Raw genomic sequence first — 20,589 nt, 5'->3', positions numbered from 1 at the left:
TATAAATTAAAAAATCAGTTCAATGATATAAATTTCTTTAAATGGCAATTTAAAATTTGGAGTCATTTTAAAAGTAAGACTAGAGTGCGCTGACGCCAGTTTAGCTATACACTCGCATCTGCATGTGTCATGTTAATGAAGTGATTTTGTTTACGCTCAAAAATTAGTTTATTTTATTAATTCACAAATATTTTTTTATTATATTTATAAAATATGGATTATCGATTATAATTAAAAAACAATTTATAAATGTTAAGTAAGATCTCACTAAATTTACCAAAATAATAAAACATGATCAAGATCTAACCTTTTTTCTACTCATTGTCAATATGACATCATGTCAAAAACTCGCGGTATGAAATTCGTGAATCATAAAATCTAGAAAATGAAATACGTATCTTTACTTTATTACAAGATCAGCAATCGGAATAATCAATGAAAAAAAGTAAATATGACTGCTATAATATTACTGTTTTGTATAAATATAGTATTAGGACAGGAATATGAAGGTTGTTTTAAGAGTCCTGCCGAAGATCCTGATTTATCATCCTTAATTTCAAGTCGTATTACTACACCCACTGAATGTATCGAACAATGTCATTCTCATGATCACATGTAAGTATATACATACATGCATTTAAATTGTAGGATCAGTTAGAAGTAAACATAAATGCATAATATATATTATTATTATTATAATAATAATTGCAGGTTTGCCGGATTACAAAATGGACAAAGATGTTATTGCGGTAGCAAGTTTGGAAAGAATGGTTTGTCTGACGCTTGCAATATTTCGTGTATTGCAGATACATCTAAATATTGTGGAGGTCAGGAAGCTATGAGCATATATTCGACTGGACAAAAAGGTATATTTTGCATATATATTTATTATTGGTTATTATAATGTTGTTTTGATTTAATAAATAATTATTTGATTACAGGTCCTAGTAGGCCAAGAACTATTCAAATAATTCCTCAAAAAGATAATAGCTTTTTAATAACATGGCAGCCGCCAGATATATCTAATGGAAATATTACATCTTATACATTGACAGCTGTTGCTATTAAAACTTATGCTTATAACATTTTACCACCGATAGAAAGTCAAGTACAAGGTGGTACATCTAATAATACTATTTTAAGAGGTCTTCAACCCGGTACTAAATACAACATATCCATTTCTGCAAGTAATTCACAAGGAATTAGTAAACCAGCTTATGTTACCGAATGGACCTCCATAGGTCCACCAGATAAACCAATAACACCAAAAATATTAAATATAGATAAAATTACTATAACTGTTATGCTTTCCGAGGGAAGTAGCGAAAATGGACCAGTGAGTGCTTATCAAGTCGTAGTAGTTCAACCTGGTACAATATCTCCTGTGGGTTCGGATGTTTTGTATTCAAATTATGAAAAATCGTTTCAAGAAGGTTTAGGTTATTATATAACAGCAGAATTCGATGCATCAGATTTTCATAATTATAAAAAATTTGTGGTAGGGGATGGAAGATTAATAGGCGGATATTACAACGCTCCTCTTAAAACTGATTCCATGATACCTCAAATAGGATTAGTTGTTATATCGAAAGCACAAAGAGAAGTGCAGTATTCCTATTCTAATTTTACCAACAGTATTAAAGAATCTCAAAAGGATAAAATTTATCAAATGGATCCTGACGTGATTGTCTTTATTTTACGTATGGGAATTATTTTCTTGGGATCGTTACTTATTATATCTATACTAATATTTTATTTAATCAGACGCCGTCATGAAAAGGCACATATAATCAAACTCCCGGAACAGCAAGAATTGACTTTACAAGGACCGTTGCACGAAGTAGATAACATGGGATATATTCCAGAAGATGTACCAGAAAGGGTTAATCATTATCAAGAATTAAAGAATAAAGTGTGGAGTATACCACAAAGTAGTTTATCGATCAATAATGCGATCTTGCGTAGAGGACGATTTGGTACAGTTCACTCTGGTACGGTACAAAAAGATGATCAAACTTGTTCGGTGGTAATTCATACTATAGCTGATCGTTCTTTAAAACCGTCAGAAAAGCAAGCCATGTTAAGAGAGTTAGATGTATGTATCAAAGCATCAACGATGATGTATCTTGCAGGTTTAGTTGGAACCTGTGAAACCTCGGATACGTTATACGTCGTTCTAGAAATACCTCCGCAATTATTGAAACATTTATTATTATCTGCTAGATCTGGAACAATATTTCCAGTTGATCAAATATTACCCATAGGTTCTTCAATCGCATCCGCGTTGCAGCATCTTGAAAATTATAAGATCGTTCATACTCATTTATGTGCTAGAAGTATAGGTATTACCAATGATTGGATACCTAAGGTCATGGGTCATGGTATTTCAAAGTACGTCTTGGAAGACATAAACTTTGCTCGATGGAGGGCAATAGAATGTTTTACTAGTAAAAAGAAACATCAGCCTGGTGTTGTCTGGGCGTTTGGAGTACTTTTATGGGAAATGCTTAGCATGGGTGGAACTCCATATTCAAATCTTTCATTTGATAGCGAGGTAGAGGAAGCGGTTGAACAAGGTATCAGGTTACCACAATTACCAGATACACCTGATCCACTGTACGAAGTGATGTTGTCATGCTGGCAAGTGGATCCAGAAGAAAGGCCAACTTTTGACGAGCTTGAGAGATTGGTAAGGTTTTAATTATTTATATTATTTATAGTTCATTAACTTACTCTAATAATAAAAAATATTAATTAAATATTATAATGTTTTTTTCAGAATACTTTGAGTATATGTCCAATCACTGCATTTACGGAACCTTACATTCCTGAGTTGGAGTTGAATTAATCTCGTTAAGTATATAATAATTAAAGTTACATATGAATTATTCATAACGTAGAAGTACACCGACTGTACAACAAACTGGAAATCATTAACGTCGTAAATTCACGCCGATTAAGATGGGCTGGTCACGTGGCGCGCATGGGGGAGGATCAAACGGCGCATAAAATACTGATCGGTATATCGAACGGGAAAAGACCACTAGGTAGACCGAAATGTAGATGGGAGGACAATATTAGAAGAGATCTTAAAGAAATAGGTTACGAAGACCGCGAATGGAGGGGTCACGCTCAGGGACGGGAACACTGGCGGGATTTGGTATTTGCGGCAATGAACTTTCGAGTTCCTAATGCCAATTAATAATAATAATATGAATTATTCAATATTTGTAGATATAATGTGAAATGATTAGTACTTAAAATCATTATATCTACCTCAACCGACTTGTTCGACACGTATGTTTGGAAGACTGATAAAAAAATTTGTTGTTATGTTTACATTTAAAAAGAAATGATTTGGAATTTGAAACAATACTTATAATTTATATTTGAAAGAAAGAATTAGATTACATTACAGCTAAATTCGTCTAAGTCGTAAGTAAAATAACTAAGTGATTTACTGTTACATTAGTAAATGGTAAATCGTGCTGATATCTATTGCACCATATCTAATATTTATATTTATAAGGTGTTCGTAAATTAAGCTTTTTATACGCCATATGCAGTTACCATTTATATATTCTAGACTAGATGATATTTAATTTCACTCAATATTTCAAATGTATATTGTATTTTTATTTTTTTTATGAATGATATTTTTTTATACAAAATTATAACTACAATTTCCGTCCATATTTCGCTAGTTAAATAATATTACTACATATATATAAATACAGTTATATATATAACTCTCTACTCGACATTCCAAATGTACTGTAAAAATAAAAAACGAAGTATTTTTGTTTGATAGTATTATATACAAGATACATATTTGTATATGCAAAGCAAAATTACTTGATACTCTAACAAATAAATCTGTATGGTACAAATAAAGATAATACAAGTATCAAAATTATTTGGTTTTAATTGTAAAAGATGTTTACAATATTGCGCTGATATATCCAACTATTAAGAACACGATATCTTTGCAATGATTTAAATTATTATAATTTAAAAAAATTATAAAAATATGACACGTAGTGAATGATTGAATTTAATTCAAATGTACAGATTCAAATTTACGTTAGTCACGTTAACGGGGGTGACGAGATTTTACTCGAGTGCGAGTGTGTTGGTTTCGGGCTAGTCGTTGGTATTCTGTTCGAGCCAGGACATAAGATTTGTTTGTAAGCTTCTCTATACAATTTGTTGGTACCAGCGTAAATAAAAGGATTTATAACAGAAGATGCCCAAGCTAATATCGAAGCAATCACGTGCACCGTTGGAATGCTAATTTTTTCGTCAATTACGTTGACTAACATAAGCGGCATAAAACAAGTTAAAAAACACAAAAATATAATCAACATAAGTCTGGTAACTCTGGAGTCTTCTCTCCTTTGAAATCCACCACCGGCTTTTCTTCTTCCTCCAGGAGCATGAGCTTCCAAGTTCTTTCGACTCTTTCTTACGCGCCAGTAAATACAAAAATAAGAAACGCTGATCACTACGCAAGGTACGATAAAGCCTATGACAAAGAGCACCTTTTTTGGACTAGAATCGTTTTTCTTCAAAATCGTACAAGAAAAGGTCGTTGGATCTAATCCAAGTGTACCCCAGATGCCTACCAAAGGGGGTATCAAAAGGGGAGAAACTAAGGGTCCATATGGCGATCAACATCAATACAATACCCCTAGTAGTGTATATTGCGGCGTAGATATCCGATCTTGATATAAGTACGTATCTAAAGAAAATAATAGAAATATTAGTTTTCAATGTTGACTGATAAGATTTTTAGAAAAAGATAAGTTGAAATATTTTTTTTTAATTTCGAATGTATCTTAAACGAATTCAAAGAAATTTCGTTCGATTTTTATTACCTTCAATAAGATATCACTTTACAAATTAGAATAAATGAAACATTGACTCATTGATGATTCAACGCACATCAAATCATAAGCGTTAGTATACTTATGAGTTAGAGATTACAGACCTGTTGATCGTAATCGCTACCATACTCAGCAACGAGACAGCAACATTTCCATAAAAGAAAAGTGGGAAGATCTGACAAAGAGTATCGCCAAGGATCCAAGCTTCGTTTAAATATCTGCTAGCCGTCAATGGTAAATTAACAGCTGAGAAAATTAGATCAGAGACGCTAAGACTTATCACGAATGCCGTTGTAGCGTGTCGTCTTAGTCTGGTATATTTCAGTAGCGCGATTACTGTCACCAAATTACCTTCAATTAAGAAGAAACTTAGTAATTACTCTTAATATTTTCATCAATTAACTACAAGTTGTCTTAGTGACATTTTTTAAGTCAAAATTAAATGAAACAAATATTTACGATTGTTGAATATACTTCAGAGCCGAGTAAAATCTATTATTTAAATATTAAGAAAAATATTATGTTATTTTTAATCTCTTATTTATTAGACAAAATAGATTTTATTTACTTCCGTTAGAATTATTTATAATTTTGACTTTTAGAAATTTTTCTATGCGATTTCAACATAATAATAATTAAATAAAAAATAATTAATATATAAATATTAATACCTATTATACCAATAATACTGAAGATTATCGCGCAAATGGCAGCAGTCATGGTAGCTGATCGAGAAAAATGTTTAAAAGCTTCGATTTCTTCGTCGTCATCGAAGCTGGTGTTTATCAATGAAGAGTTAGCCATATTCTCCTTTTTCTTCTCTTATTCTTGAAAAAATATCGTTTTCTTTACATCCTTTCGAATGATCAAATTTGGATAGAACAATCCTATCGCACGAATATATAAATCTGAAAATATTTATTAAACATTGGACTTTCTTTTTCAAGACATTTTCAAGGCTTAAGGATAAACACACAAACGCACACAACACTTTAACGTAGATTCTTTTAACAAGTCCATTAATCTTAAAGTACGCTTATTTATTTGCAAGTAGTCGCCTATAGATCATAGAATAACGACCCCTCTTTAATGAGTTTGACGATTAGATACACATATACACGTTGTAAACACTATCATCACATGAAAAACATGTATTATTTATTTAAACGAACGTTCGATCCTGCTTTTTTTAATTTACTTTAATTATTATTATATTTTATTGAATTAAAAAAATAATAATATTTAAATACTTTGTCATTTCTATTTGATTAGATCGATTTCTTTACAATAACATATCGAGTTTATTAAAGTTAACTTTGTTATGTCGAAAACTTATTAATTTATAAATAATATTCAAATACTTCGTCATTTTTATTATATTTAATTTAATTTAATTTAATTTAATATTTGACGACTTTAGTGGTCAATTTATTTTTATTTTTTAATTCCTCGTTGAGATCATAAGATGTAAGTAGGCTCTCGAGACAAGAAAATAATAGGATAAACAACGCGTAACCTTCTTTTACTCGAAGACCGATCCAGACTGACGAACTCTGACCACGTATGCGCCCTTTACCAGTGTACACATGCTCTACTATCTTTATCTAATGTTATTTCTTTCCCTCTCTTTTTCTCTTTCACCACCTCCTTTCACGCCTTCTCCTTCTGTATTTTGTGACCGCAGCTTCCGAAGCGATACGTTTCATTTTTTTCTAATCTCATTTTATGCAATTTAAGCTTATATTTTATTTTTATGCATAGATTTCATTGAAAACATATTTAATTTGATATTAAAGTTTCTAAATTATTATAACAAATATATTGCACATGTGCACATATTAGATAATATACAAATTTGTAAATAATTAAACGATTGTATTTTATAGATTAGATTAAATAGAATCAATTCATTGTAATGAATTATTATCATCTACTTAAGTATATACGTTAAAGATAGTATAATGATTTTCAAAATATATGACCGTGTTAAAATGATTATTCTTTTTTTAATGTAGTTATAATTTCATAAGTTTGATTAGACAAAGTGTACTTCACAAAAATTCTTGTAATATTCATTTTTTTAAAATTGTGTACTCTTCACGATCGAGCATTTATTAATATAATTCACGACACACCTCACTTTACTTTTATCGTAAACCGCCTTAAACGCGCATCTTTTTGTACGTGCATCGTATGTTTCTTTTAAGATTTTCATCTTCAAATTGATTATTTTCAATTATTGAATTATTAAAAAAGATGATAATTACAAATATTACTTTACTTATTAATTTAATTTAAAATAAAAAGATCAGAGTAACATAGGATTTGACCTTTAGATTTATTAAACAGATTAATGATCGATTTCAAGAGTTTAACGATTAAATAAAAAAAAAAGACAAGAAAAACTAAGGATAAACAAGTCTAGAAATTAGTTTCCCGTAGAGCTGAAAATTTATTTCGATTGTCTTTAATAAAAAAAGGTCAACGTACCAAGTTTAATCGACTATATTTGATAATCACACAATTCTCTTCTCGATCAATGATCTTTAATTTTAGATCACTCCGATGTTTTAATTTTCATCGAACATTTCTTCTTTTACACTAGCAAATAATTAATTAATATCATATTTACTATTCATCGTGTCCGATTCTTTTACCTAATTCTAGTTAAAGTAAAAAATTGAGACATGATGGATCAAAAGTATTTCAACTGTAACACGCGACTGGATCGAAGTTAGACAAGTTTAGTGGCTCGTGCTATCGTTTCTGAATTTCGAATAGGAAATGTGAGAATCCCATGGGAGAAAAGAGACGATTGGTCTCGTCCCCACTTACTCTTATACCTGTAAACTGCTGCTACTGCTGGTTTGACCTCCCACCCCACTTCCTATTTCCCACCTTAGCCCACCTTAGTCTACCACGGCAAGAACCAGCTGTCAAACTGACTACTACTTACAAAAGACACCAAACAAGAACCGTTTCCTTGCCCTTTTTACAAGAGCATACTGCGTGTATGTAAGCTCTCCCTTCTTTTCACTCTCTTACCTGTCTTACATCTTTCTACCCCTCGCGAAATGATCCCCGATGTAGAATTCGAGTTATGACTCTGACTGGCTATGACTTCCGACTTGCTGCTATTCTAAAGGATCGTTTGAATTATTCTAATATTTTATTATAAGTTGTATAATAGATTGTTCAATTAAATAGTTTATAATATTTAAATATATAGTTTATATTCTTCAATTGAACATTTTTTTTTCTTCTTTCATAATCGATTTGTATTATTTGTATTATTTCAAACGCGTTGGAGTCGTTAGACATTGTCTGAGTTTTTTAAACAACAAGAATAAAGATCTTTGTATTTTGAGAAATTTTTACACAGTGAAAAATTTTAAAAGAGAAAAACGGGACTCACGGAAAGTAATCAAAAGTTCTTTCTAAAACGTTATCCTTCAGATAATCACCCTATGTAAACTTTGTAACCGAATTTCGGCTTATCGTTTACCTAAATATTTCTATCGTGGGGGAAAGAAAGATTTATATTTAGAGAATTGATGAACAAGTTATCTCTTGTATAAATTCAATATGTGCGTATCTCTCGATAAGAAGAAAATTATGTTTTATATTTCTGTTTTTTTATACTATCATTTTTCTCTTTCCCAATATGATTAACCTTTTGTCCTATAAACTTATTATAATATCCAAGAATTCTGTCTGTAATATTTAATATATACTTTCTGATAATTTTAATCATTGTCCAATGAAAAGATTGGTTGTTTAATCGTTAATATTAATTCATCGAATAGCAGAATCGAAAAATACACACTATAAGTTAATAATTATTCACGTTGAATATATTATATAAATAACCTTCTATAGAATGTTTCAAGTTTTATATCATTTAAAAAAAATAGTTAAGCAATTATTTGATGATGCCAATAATTAGATTCTTCCTGTACAGAAAAAAAAATAATTAAAAAAAAGCCTATTGAATAAAACCAAAATGTGTCAACGTAATGTGTATGCATTACTATGCCAACGTATGGATATTCGTTTGGTAGGTTAATTCATTATACGGTTATGTGATGTATGTAGAGAAATCTTAACGATAATGACCATAAGATCGTTCGTTGGAATCCAGTGCCTCTCAATAATTTTCCCTATGTCAAATATCAACTATTATTAGATAAGATGTACTCTCATAATAATCACTTTCTTAATAACGTTATACGTTCCAATTGACGATATAATATTTTTGTTTTTCTTCTTTGTTAATTTTTATTGCGACATTGAAACATTCGATGTAAAAAAGAAATATAAAAAAAAATTTTTTTAAATACTATGATATTTTTTTGTTAAATTGTATACAATTAAACGTGCAAATTAAATTCTAACAAAATGTTTTGGTTTCATTATTTACCGTTAAACATTGATTATTCGTTTTTTTTACGATATCGCGTAAAATAGCAAAAGAGTTAAGAAAAAAAGGGTTAATCCTCAGACGTAGATAGATCTAATACCGTTTGAGAACCACCAAGGCTCGTATTGAATGAACTCATTGTAAGCAACCCCGTGAGCCCTCATACATACACCATTTGAATTCAACAAAGCTCTTCTTTATTCACGAAATATTCTCTAGCGTCTGGGGCCATGTTTCAAAAGGGAAAGACGATTTCGTCCGAGGAGGTGCAACCGAAAAGAAAATAGAAAAAGAAAAAAAGAAAATAAAAAAAAAAATTCAGATGGGTTCTCGTAAAAGCTGCTGTCGCCGTCAGCGTCGCTCCAAGTCGATTATCAAAAACAGGGGAGGGAGAGTTTAATAGGGGAATTTTCTATTTACGCACGTGCGTCCCTCGACATTTGGGTACTACCACAATAAACAGCAAGGATAGCTTTTACAGAGAAATTTTATACTTCAGGATGTGATCCTTATAAGTCAATTTTACTTTCTTCCCATAAAAAATAAAAATAAAAAATAAATAAAAATAAATTAACATACTTAATTTTTTATATAACAAAATTTGTCATCTAATCTTTTAGATTTTGCTAGAATTAATAATTGTGGGATTTGAGTCATAATGATCAACAAAAGAAACGATTTTTCATTCGAAACGAAAGAAATTTTTTTAAAGAAAAAAACAAAATAAATTAAATGTTGAATATTTTTTGCGTAATGCTTAGAATTTTGTAATTATCACAATAAATTTCTTATCTTTTCTTTTATCGTATTTCCGGCACTATGTTCCTTTCTCCTATCTAACAAAGTTTTGTCGTGCATAAGGAATTAAAATTATGTCAGAAGCGATGGAAGTTTATAATTCTTATTCTTTTTTCTTTTTTTTTACACAGATACCCACAATAAATAATTATTCATAATGTTGAATATGCAATTTTAATGGTTTTTTTATATGAAAAATAATTTTGATTTCTCAGTAGATCAATCCCTTTTTTCATTTGATAAATTTCTTAATTTCATTTATTTATTCTAACTTGTATTCTATTGCACGTATATTTATAACAAATTATTCATTTATTATATTCTACCTATATATTTACTAAAGCATTTGGTTCGATCATAACATTACAGAATTTGTTTGTTTCTTTTTCATTTTCTTAATGTTACGTAAAATAAATCATGTTCTTCTTTCCGTATTTCGACATTGCGTAGATTCGTTAGAATTATTTCTATTACTACCGTTTGCGTTACATCTAACGTTGTTTTTCATTACAATATTAAATAATAATTATAGAAATATTGTAATCAAATGCGATACAAATTTACTTAGATATGTATGTATGCATATATAATATATAAGCTACATATGTACACAGATAATATTGTAAAAATGTAAGTAAAGATATATTCGATTTTATTTCTCAATAAAAAACATGATACTTTTGTTAGATATTATGGCAGTAAAAACAAAATAACTGATCCTCATCGGTATCTAGGTACGAGCATTGTGAAATTATGAATTAGAAGATATGAGAATCTAATGTTAATTGCATCGTAATAGAAACTATTTTGAATATTAATATGATATGCGTAGTTTCAGTATTATTTGGAAAATTATATTATTTCTTTATTAAAAGTTAGTGTTGTTAGAATTTGGAATCGGATAATGTTCTCCTATGAACAATGGCAGATTCTTGCACAATTCGTGAGGACTCCGTAAAATGACTATATAAATTTATATCGAAGATTATAATCGTATTTGGACAGTGTATTTCTTATTTTCTCAGTTGCATGAACGATTGAAATGAAAGAATTTAAATTGTGCATAATTCATTTATTTTAATGAAGACCCCAAGAAGGACTAACCCTACGACCTCTTTGAAGAATAAAACCGCCATTGTTTATGAGGTTTCCTTATACGATTCTAATGGTCCAAAACATTATAAATAAATGGTCATTACGAAGTACATTGTCTGTAAGTTTGAGACTTTCGCTCGATCTCCCCGAGATGTTTCGCCATTTCTATGGTTAGAGAGTCTACCTCAGTCATGAGATCAGCGAGTATTCTTTCATTGTCTTTGTAAACGCTTTCCATACCATCTAAATCCTTGAATTTGGTCGACGTGTCAGCTGTTAATTCGGAAGCTCTTTGAAGTAATTTCTTCGCTCTTTGTATGTCACCTTTGCTCTTATTTACACGATAGTTCAAAGATTCGTCAGCCTTTTTATACTCCTTTTCTAATTGTTTTGTTTTACCATCTACTATATGCGCCTCTTGGGCAACTTTACGTGTTTCAACTTCGATTTCTTGATTCAAGATAAAGGCATTTTTAGCCGATTGCGTTTGTAATTGTCGTAGCCTTGCGTCCAAAGCTTTTACAGAATCGGTAGTATCGTTAGCTTTCATTTGAGCTTCCTCAATGGTCACGGCTATATAATTTAAATCTTGTTGCGCTTTGTCCACGTCATTTTGTGCTTTGTTTATCGCAGTATGGGCCAATTCTTGTGCCTTTTTCGCTTCTGTCAAAGACATTACGATCTCGTTCGTTTCGTTTTGTTTCTTTAACGCTGCCTCTTTAGCTTTGTTAGCACGTTCTACTAAACTATGAGCCAGTTCGCGATCGGCTTTTGTATCATCAAGAATTTTGTCCGAATCTGTGAGAGAACCGACTATTGTTTTTATGCGATTGGCTAATTGGGTGATCTCATCTGGTTTCAAATGTATATTCTTGATCAATATTTTCTCAGCTAAATCTCTCACCATCGTTGGCGTTGGTTGGTCCTCGTTCAATATACTCCAAATTCGTTTGTTAATATCGGACAAACTCTTCGTTATCGCATCCGTACGATTTCTTGCTTCCAAAGCATTGTTAAACGCGTCTTGTGCGTTCGATCTTGCTGCTATGGCGTCTTGTTTGACTTTAGTCAACTGTAAAAATGTTAGATTTTGTGAGAAATGATAAACAAAATTTTACAGGGAAATAGAAGATCAGACGATTAACTTACATTACGTAATAGTTGCTCCGCTTCATCTCTTCGACCTTTAATTTTAGCAGCCTGTTGTTTGGCCATATCCAAGGCTTGATTAGCTATTGTTATCGCACCAAAGTCACATGAAAGTCCTCCACAAAAGCCACATCCAGCACCACCGCAAACGTCGCTACAATCTGTGACATTTGCGCCGCACATTCGAGTATTCAATTCACGCATACCTCCGTTCAATGCATTTAACTTATTAGTTAATTTTTCTAAAGATTCATTATTTCTTTCTTGAGCTTCATTAACCGATGCACTATTTTTGGCTAAAAGATTTTCCGTATGTTTACGATATCTTTCCGCATCAGCCAGAACGTTATTAGTATCGTTCGCCATTTTTTCGGCATTTAGAGATTGCTCAGCCATTTGTTGAGTTACGTTTAGCGCACCTTGAACATTTTCCTCTTGCAATATCGTAGCGTTCTCTTTCAATTCCATGGCACCTTGATGCAAACTGTTTGTTCTATTTTTCAATTTTTTTAACGCTACATCGCCAAGATTAACTCGTTGACTAACGTTTTCTAACAAATTATCGACTTCTTCTAATCGTTTAGCCGAATCCGATACGTTCTTACTCAATTCCTCGGCTAAATTAGTCAATTCGTCTAAATCTTGACTCTTGATGGAAGTGTTGCTGATCAAATCGCGTACTTGGTTTAATGAATCGACCATGTCGTCGAATTCCAGACTGTAAACTCCAGCAGTACCGACTTTTTGTATTCTGGAAGCCTCATCGATGACAAGCTTTGTCTTGTTTTTCAATTCGGTCAATGTTAAATCCCAATTGTCGAAACATTCACCGCATGGGCTACATTGGGGTGCTTCGCCGTGATAACCACGGTCACACTGATCACATTTTTCACCTCCTATTCCTTTGTGACAAACACAGACACCAGTTTCTCTATCACACTGTTGACTTGCCGAACCAATTTGATTACAGTCGCATTTGGTACATTCGATATTTGGATTTCCCCAGAAATTCGTTTGACATTCATTGCATCTTCGTCCACCGAAACCAGCTCTGCACTCGCAATTTCCATCGAAAGGATTACATCTATTTTTAAAAACAAGAATTAACAATAATCAAATGAAAGGTTTAAATGATTACATAAATATTATGGTAATTATTGTATATACTTGTCAGATACACTTCCGATAGCGTCACATTCGCAAGGATCACAACCTTGGCCACTAGCAATTCTCCAATGATTTTCCTCGCAAGTATCGCAATGTTGACCAATTACATGAGGCAGACAAGGACACTGTCCAGTACGATGATTGCAAGGTCCAGCGGATCTGTCAGTTCCAAGGAAATCGCAGTTACATTCTTGACAATTTTGCTTAAGTGCATCACCATAAAATCCGGCAGTACAAATTTGACAGTTTGGTCCATCGGTATTGTAGAGACATTGTAGGCAACGTCCACTGTGTGGATCACAGTTACCAGGTACACTCAGATCGGTATTATTACTACAATCGCAAGGTTCGCAACTTCCACCTGATACTTCAGGATCGCCGAAATAATTCTCAGCACACTTTTCACAACGTGGACCGCTGTAACCCTCGTAACACTCGCAAATTACATCCTGTGTTACAGAATCGAGGGAACAACTATCGGCGTATGAGTGATCAGAATCTAATGTTCCTATATGTATAAAAAAAAATTTTTAACCATTTATTATTTCAAATAATTATATAAAAGAATATATTTATTCTTATTTCATTCTTTGAGAAAGGATTCTTGCCTGGACAAGGACAAGCTCTGCATGGAATGTCAACTCCTATTCTTGGATCTCCATAAAATGTTTCGATACAACGATCACAATTGTGGCCAGTGGTAAAATCACGACAATTGATGCAAGCTCCGGTTTTAGAATCACAGTTATCCGCATGACCATGACATTGACATCGTTGACAATGTGGGAAATCCCAAAAACCTGGTTCGCATTGACCACACGTTCTACCATAAGTATTCGGTCGACACTTGCATCGTCCGGTTTCGACGTCACAAAAGTTATCTAAAGCACCAACACCATCGCAGTCACAAGGTATGCATCCTCCTGGACCAAATCCATAAGTTCCTGGAGCACAGCGATTGCATCGTCTACCAACTACATTAACTTTACAAGGACATGCGCCACCATAATTTTGACAAAGAAGACTATGCGATCCTGTAGGATTACACTCGCAAGCTGAAACAAAATAAATATTGTGTTATAGGTATACTCTCATTTGTCTAGTCTTTAGATATAGTCATTTACGTAAGGCTCATTTCACTTACGATGTGCACCCTCGAAAACATAATAACCGATACTATCCTGAAACTTTTTACACATATTAGGTAAACTATTCCGAATATAATTGAAATCATTTAACGCTTGATTACACAATTCATATTCCTTATAACGTAATTCACCAACATCAGGTTCGTTGAAAAAAGGTATGGCATCTATTCTAGGCTTTACGACAATCTTGAAGAAAAAATTATTAAAGATAAAATTAGAGTACACAGATACATTAATTGACTTATGTATAAATACTTACGGAATCAATTAATATAGATGCTGTTGATGTATCTACATGACTATTAAATTTACGGAATTGCAATATGACATTATACTGTTTGTCTTTTTCCAAGCAAACGGAAGGTTGAGCAATAGCGTTTCTTGTATGATATGGTAACTGTACCCACAATCGATCATATTCTGGTTTCGATTGGGCACAAGGACCATTAGGGTCAACAGGTCCATCTCTTTCAATAATTATTTGGACGTCTTCCCATGTACCTGGTTGTATTGGTTCATAACGTACTATTATATCATACCACATAGATCTGCGGATATCATCGATGGTAAAGTTGAGCGTTGAGTCTTGCAAAGCTTTCATGAATCCTATACCAGTCCAAGTACTATTTCTTCCATCGCGATAAGGTTCTCTTATTACAACTTGACAATTCTGAAGAAAATATTGATGTAAAGTAAAATGAATGAATTAATGGAGTATTATAGTGTGAGTACCCATTTTCGAGGTAATTTTTGGAAATTTAATTTAAGGAAACGTTTCAAAATGAATTTTACTTTGACATTTTCAGGACCAATTTTTAAGATTCCGATTTATAAGAATATGCAAAAAGAAATAAGTTTTTTTGATCAGACGCACTAGAATACTCCCTTGAATAAAAATAAATATTTATATTATAAATATTTAAATTACTTCAGTTGCTCTGGATAGTTCTCCTTCGTAAATTAAAAAGTCTAAAGAGCCAGTATAATAGCTTTGTTCCGGTTGATTACAAGTTCTACCAATGACGTGAGGTCTGCATCGACATTGGCCGGTAATAACGTCACAAGAATTTTCGTATGAACCACCAGGATCGCAATCGCAAGGCTTACATCCTTCGGGATCCTCAGAAAGTCCCCAATATCCTGGCAAACACTGATTGCAGTCGCGAGCAGTGACGTAACGCTTACAAGTACATTCTCCAGTTTTCATATTGCAACCCTGGTTGCCGATGGTACCAAGAGTATTACAAGTACATGCTGTAAAGTAAACCAAACCAATATTTGTTCATTAATATTGATCTAAATATTTATTTGAAAAATATTTTATAACTGTTAAATATTTAATTGATAATTTTTAGTATAACATACCTTGACATCCTTGAGGATTTTCTGGATTGAAATTCCAAAAACCATTCTTGCAACGATCGCAACGACGACCCTCTACGTTCGCTTTGCAGTGACAACGGCCAGACTCATCGCCGCTAAGAATATCGGTTCTGGAATCGCATATGCCGTCGTCCAAAGAACCACTCAGATCACAATCGCAAGCTGTACAATTATAAAAATTAAAAAAAGTAAAATTAGCTGATCATTTATTACACAATAAGATTGAGTTTTAGGAGAACATCGAAATAACTTACGTTGACAAGCTTCGGGATGCGTAATATCTTTACTAACATCATGATAATAAAATGGTTTGCACTGTTCACAGTTTTGACCACGCGTATTATGCTGACAATCATCGCATACACCACCGGAAACTCTACCAGATTTTTCGTAAACCGTCTCGTCAAAGTGGCAGGAAGTTGTGTGATTGTTACAATTGCATGGTCTACACGCGTTAGTTTGTTTACCGACCGCAGGTTTCCAAGGTAAATCGTTATAGAAATCTTCGCATTTCTCACAGTTTAATCCTGTGGTGTTGTGAGTACACTCGCATCTTCCATGTACCATGTTTTCTTCGTGTGCTACTCCAGCTAAAGGAAGACATCTTGATGCGTGTCCATAGCAAGAACAAGATCCTCTAATTACCATGTCTTTGATAGCATAATAATATTTCTCTCCTATCTCGGGACGATCGTCCAACAAGTCGTCTCCCAAAGTGTGCAATTTCGTCATGTTGATTCTTAGATTGGTAATTTTCAACAAATTTTGCACTTCTATCGAATACGGATTTTCGATTTCCAAATTTCGTGGTAATACTCTACAACGTAATAGTAATAATAGTATCTTTATGGATCATGAAAACACATAGGAATGTTGTATTAATAAGCAATTAACAAAAGATCATTCACCTGAAAATGACTTCACCATCAGTTGACGGGGCAACCACAGAATAACGCGTTTCGCATATTACTTCGGTCAAGCTTCGTGGTTGATGTGTAGGTATGCCTGGAAATGATTGTTCGCAATTATGCGCAAAGTATCTGTAAACCTTCCAAGTTTTTCCAAAATCAAACGACCGTTCTATTAACATAGCTGCTGGACGGAATGTTTGAAAACGGATAATTATATGAGTGAAATGAAATTCAGCTTCGAAATCAACTCTTATGGTTACATATTCTTTTCCATTTTCTGCTTGCCACCAGTGTCGTGAATTTGTTCTGTAAAGTGAGTATAAAAAGAAATTAATCAATTATTGTAATTTAGAGTATTTAATCTATTTGCAAAAATGTTGACATACCCGTCAACGACATTCTCAATATTGTGTTGTTGCTTAGGTAAAGATGCATCGCAAAAGAAGCATTTTTTTCGATCCTTGAGATGTGAAACGATGCAGTATCTTTCTGGAAACTTGAGACCGCACGTGGAAGAAGCAAACAGACGATTTTTTCGGCCAATCAAAAGATTTCCTGTTGCAGGATAACATGAACTTTGTTCGCAGGGATGTAGCCTTTTGGGATGTGGACCTGTCGATGAAAAAAAAAATATATTTTATCATATCTTTTTAAATGCAAATAATATTTAATCACAAATTTCGTTATTTCTATTCTCATTGATAAATGTTGTTAGGTGAGTAAACATATGGGTATTTCTTCAACATGATATTTGTCTTAAATAACGTTCAAGAGAAGAAAAACAATCGATTTTTATTATTAACAAGATAACCAGGGAAGATATCGTATCCCATAACCAGTTAGTTTATGCAGGATAGAACCAGAGTATTGACACATTACGTCATCGAACTACCTCTTCGTTGTGGGATGGTCATTCCTAGCCCATTATGACGTCTTGTTATTATTTCCATTGGCGAAACGCTTCCTCCTGGTATTATTTCTATAACATTCTCATTTTTACCTTTCTTTTTTTATTCCAATTTTATCTTTCATCAGACTCCTATCGTAATTGATTAATTTTCATTTATAAAATGGTACTCAAAGTATTTGATTTGAATATAGCAATAAATTATATATCATAGTTCATTCAAAGTATTTGTTAATTTTGAAGATTTGCCGAATAGTTTTTGATAAAATGAATAATTTGATTAAAGATAACTCACCTCTGTTTAACGGTAATCTTAAATCCCTTGTTTGTTGGGCCTTTGCTGAACCTAAAAAGATAAAATTCTATCAGTTTCGATATAATAAGGAAATATTTCAATGATTCTTGGAATTCGAAGTTATCATCATGGAGCATTTTACTACCGGTAGTTGTTATCGCGAGTTGGACAACGGGATGTTTATGATGAAGCATCTTGTAAAACGAATCGTACTGTGTTATTTTGTGTTTTAATAAATTATTAATTTTTTTTACATTTTATCATTTGTCCGTAAATGTAAAAAAATGTACCATTATCTATGATATTTTTCTACAGTTGATATTTGAGTGCAGTTTATTTTTCACTTCACTGATTAATACTTCAAATTACATAATTTGTATAAAAATAATTATTTCTTTTATTTACAATAATAATAAAAAAAGGTTCACAATTTTCTTTTTAGTCGATTATTGATACAATATGATAATCGATCATATATCTAGCATACTTAAATTTGGGAACTTGTACATATTCGTAGAATTTTAAAGTAATATATCGGGGTCGTGAGGTCTTGTTGTTATCTAATCATTTCGGATAAAAAGTTCTCGTAGTAAAAGACACGAATAAAAAGAATGATCATTATTCATGATTACTAAACTATCGGTTAAGTTCTTCTTTTGTAGAATTTTTGATATTAATCATAAAACGTGTATTAAAATATCATTGAGATTTCAGTAGTATTTAGAGAACAATTTGATCGATTAAAAATGATTGAATATAATTCCATACCTGATAAAAGAAGAAATATCGCGAAAATAAAAATCGCAGGGAGGATTCGCCGATAAAAAAAATGTCCGGCCATCTTTGAATATTTCCCGCTCGAGTTGAGCATCCGTTACGCACAATTCGTCAGAAGACTAACAACTCGTGGACTCCATTTACCCTGTAAAGTAAAACAAAAAATTAAAGTGTTTCTTTTTTAAACGCGTCTATCGAATACGTGTACGCGGTTAAAAGAATCAAACGAATCATTCATTCGTAAGAAGAGTTCAAGAGATACTCGATGATACTTAAACGATATACGATAATTTATTTCAATAATACTTTTTACAATACTTTTATCGTTCCAACGGTAATATATTATAATCGACTGAAAATTAAAGACTATAGATGCAAGGAGCTATTTTTTTTTCAATCATCTTTTACCGAATGATCGTAAAACGTGTGAGTAGGGTGTAACAAGAGAAAAAGAAAAAAGATAGAAACAAAAGTTCAAATAAAAAAAAATCACTTGTTCCTTACAACTTTGAAGTATCTACATATATCTTTTTCACCTTCTCTCTCTCTCTCTCTCTCTCTCTCTCTCTCTCTCTCTCGCTAACACATCATTAAAAATAAAAAAGATAAATCGCGTCAACAATTGATCCTTCGATCGATTGATTTAAAAAGTACACTCGCGGACGCCATTGCGCGTGCGCATAGGCACCTTTCAAAAGAAAAACACATCGATGCATCCCCCCGTCATGGATAATCATGGTAAATTCTTTCGCTTTTTTGGTATCCCTACCGTTTATTCTATTCCTTTAGAACACTTTTTATCTTTCTCTTTCTTTCTTTCTTTCGTCTTTTCTTTCTCAAAACTATATTAGATTTCAACGGATGAAAACTTTTCTCCTCGTCTTTCTTCTAATTCCGTTGATGAGGAGACACTGTTCAAAAACCTCCACCGAGATGGTTTTGTTGCGTTGTTGTGCGCTTACACAGCATACACGAACATTATTACGTCCCTTTTCTTTTACTATACCTATCTCTCTTTAGCTAACCCCCACTCTAAAACTCCCACTATTTCTCTCTTTCTTTCTTTCTTTCTCTTTTTCTCTCCCACTTCAACTCTCTCACAACTTGCTGCTTCGTCAGCGACGTTTTTGGGACCTTTTTTCTCCTTAATTCCTTTTTTCAAAAGCTCATTTTACAGACCCAATCAATTTATGTTTTTTTTTTCAATTTATTCGATAAAGCACCGACACTTAATTCACGATAATTCTTACTTGAAAATCTATAAAAGGTGAACATTTAATAGGAAAATACTCAACAAGGCCTACGCGTCGCGAGAGACGCGTCTCGAAACGAGAGAACTGCTTCGTTCGTTCGGCTCAAGACACGACAACAGGACCGTACCTTGGAATAGAATTCTTCAGAACCCTGCACACTATATTTTTACTTTCTTATCTTTGCAATTAGTTTACTTTGTTAACTAGTTATTATATGTCATTCGATTTTATTCAGATGATGATCATATTTAAATTGAAATTTTAATAATTCCCCCAAAATATTATCAAGTATAATAAGCAATACTATGTTAATAATTCTTACGTAATTTTATACTTTAATTATTATATTAATTTTATGTGAAATGAGTTAAGCAAACATAAAATTTGTTTTTAAATTTAT

The 20,589-nt window shown here is 32.3% G+C and overlaps 3 protein-coding genes across 4 annotated transcripts; 1 reads left to right on the top strand and 2 right to left on the bottom strand.

The window, feature by feature from the left end:
• The first annotated feature begins 442 nt into the window (after nucleotides 1–442).
• Nucleotides 443–3,913, top strand: LOC107072655 (tyrosine-protein kinase Wsck). Its single transcript, XM_015332756.2, has 4 exons — nucleotides 443–615; nucleotides 712–866; nucleotides 942–2,689; nucleotides 2,780–3,913. Exons 1-4 carry the CDS (start codon nucleotides 452–454, stop codon nucleotides 2,846–2,848), a joined length of 2,136 nt encoding a protein of 711 aa, XP_015188242.2. The 5' UTR covers nucleotides 443–451; the 3' UTR covers nucleotides 2,849–3,913.
• Nucleotides 3,908–6,470, bottom strand: Tre1 (Trapped in endoderm 1). Its single transcript, XM_015332790.2, is given in 5 exon segments — nucleotides 3,908–4,643; nucleotides 4,645–4,741; nucleotides 4,991–5,237; nucleotides 5,558–5,794; nucleotides 6,403–6,470. Coding segments are annotated over 4 exon segments (1,032 nt in total). The 5' UTR covers nucleotides 5,691–5,794; nucleotides 6,403–6,470; the 3' UTR covers nucleotides 3,908–4,088.
• Nucleotides 6,471–10,264: 3,794 nt separating this feature from the next.
• LanB1 (laminin subunit beta-1) lies at nucleotides 10,265–20,226 on the bottom strand. 2 transcript variants are annotated; one of them, XM_089174095.1, is made up of 15 exons: nucleotides 19,706–20,226; nucleotides 18,928–19,081; nucleotides 18,160–18,210; nucleotides 17,850–17,936; nucleotides 17,344–17,569; nucleotides 16,955–17,263; nucleotides 16,301–16,863; nucleotides 16,029–16,208; nucleotides 15,592–15,917; nucleotides 14,923–15,333; nucleotides 14,660–14,849; nucleotides 14,124–14,570; nucleotides 13,516–14,023; nucleotides 12,349–13,432; nucleotides 10,265–12,271 (listed from the first exon to the last, which is right to left on the bottom strand). In XM_089174095.1, exons 2-15 carry the CDS (start codon nucleotides 19,028–19,030, stop codon nucleotides 11,300–11,302), a joined length of 5,457 nt encoding a protein of 1,818 aa, XP_089030221.1. In that variant the 5' UTR covers nucleotides 19,031–19,081; nucleotides 19,706–20,226; the 3' UTR covers nucleotides 10,265–11,299. The 2 variants fall into 2 exon arrangements, with proteins under 2 accessions (XP_089030221.1, XP_015188258.2); XM_015332772.2 differs by lacking the exon at nucleotides 17,850–17,936.
• Nucleotides 20,227–20,589: the final 363 nt, after the last annotated feature.

Source organism: Polistes dominula, unplaced genomic scaffold (genome assembly GCF_049000335.1).
Source record: "Polistes dominula isolate Pdom_NZ unplaced genomic scaffold, Pdom_raw_medaka contig_277, whole genome shotgun sequence".
Lineage (NCBI taxonomy): Eukaryota > Metazoa > Arthropoda > Insecta > Hymenoptera > Vespidae > Polistes > Polistes dominula.
This window is presented reverse-complemented; position numbering and strand designations above follow the sequence as displayed.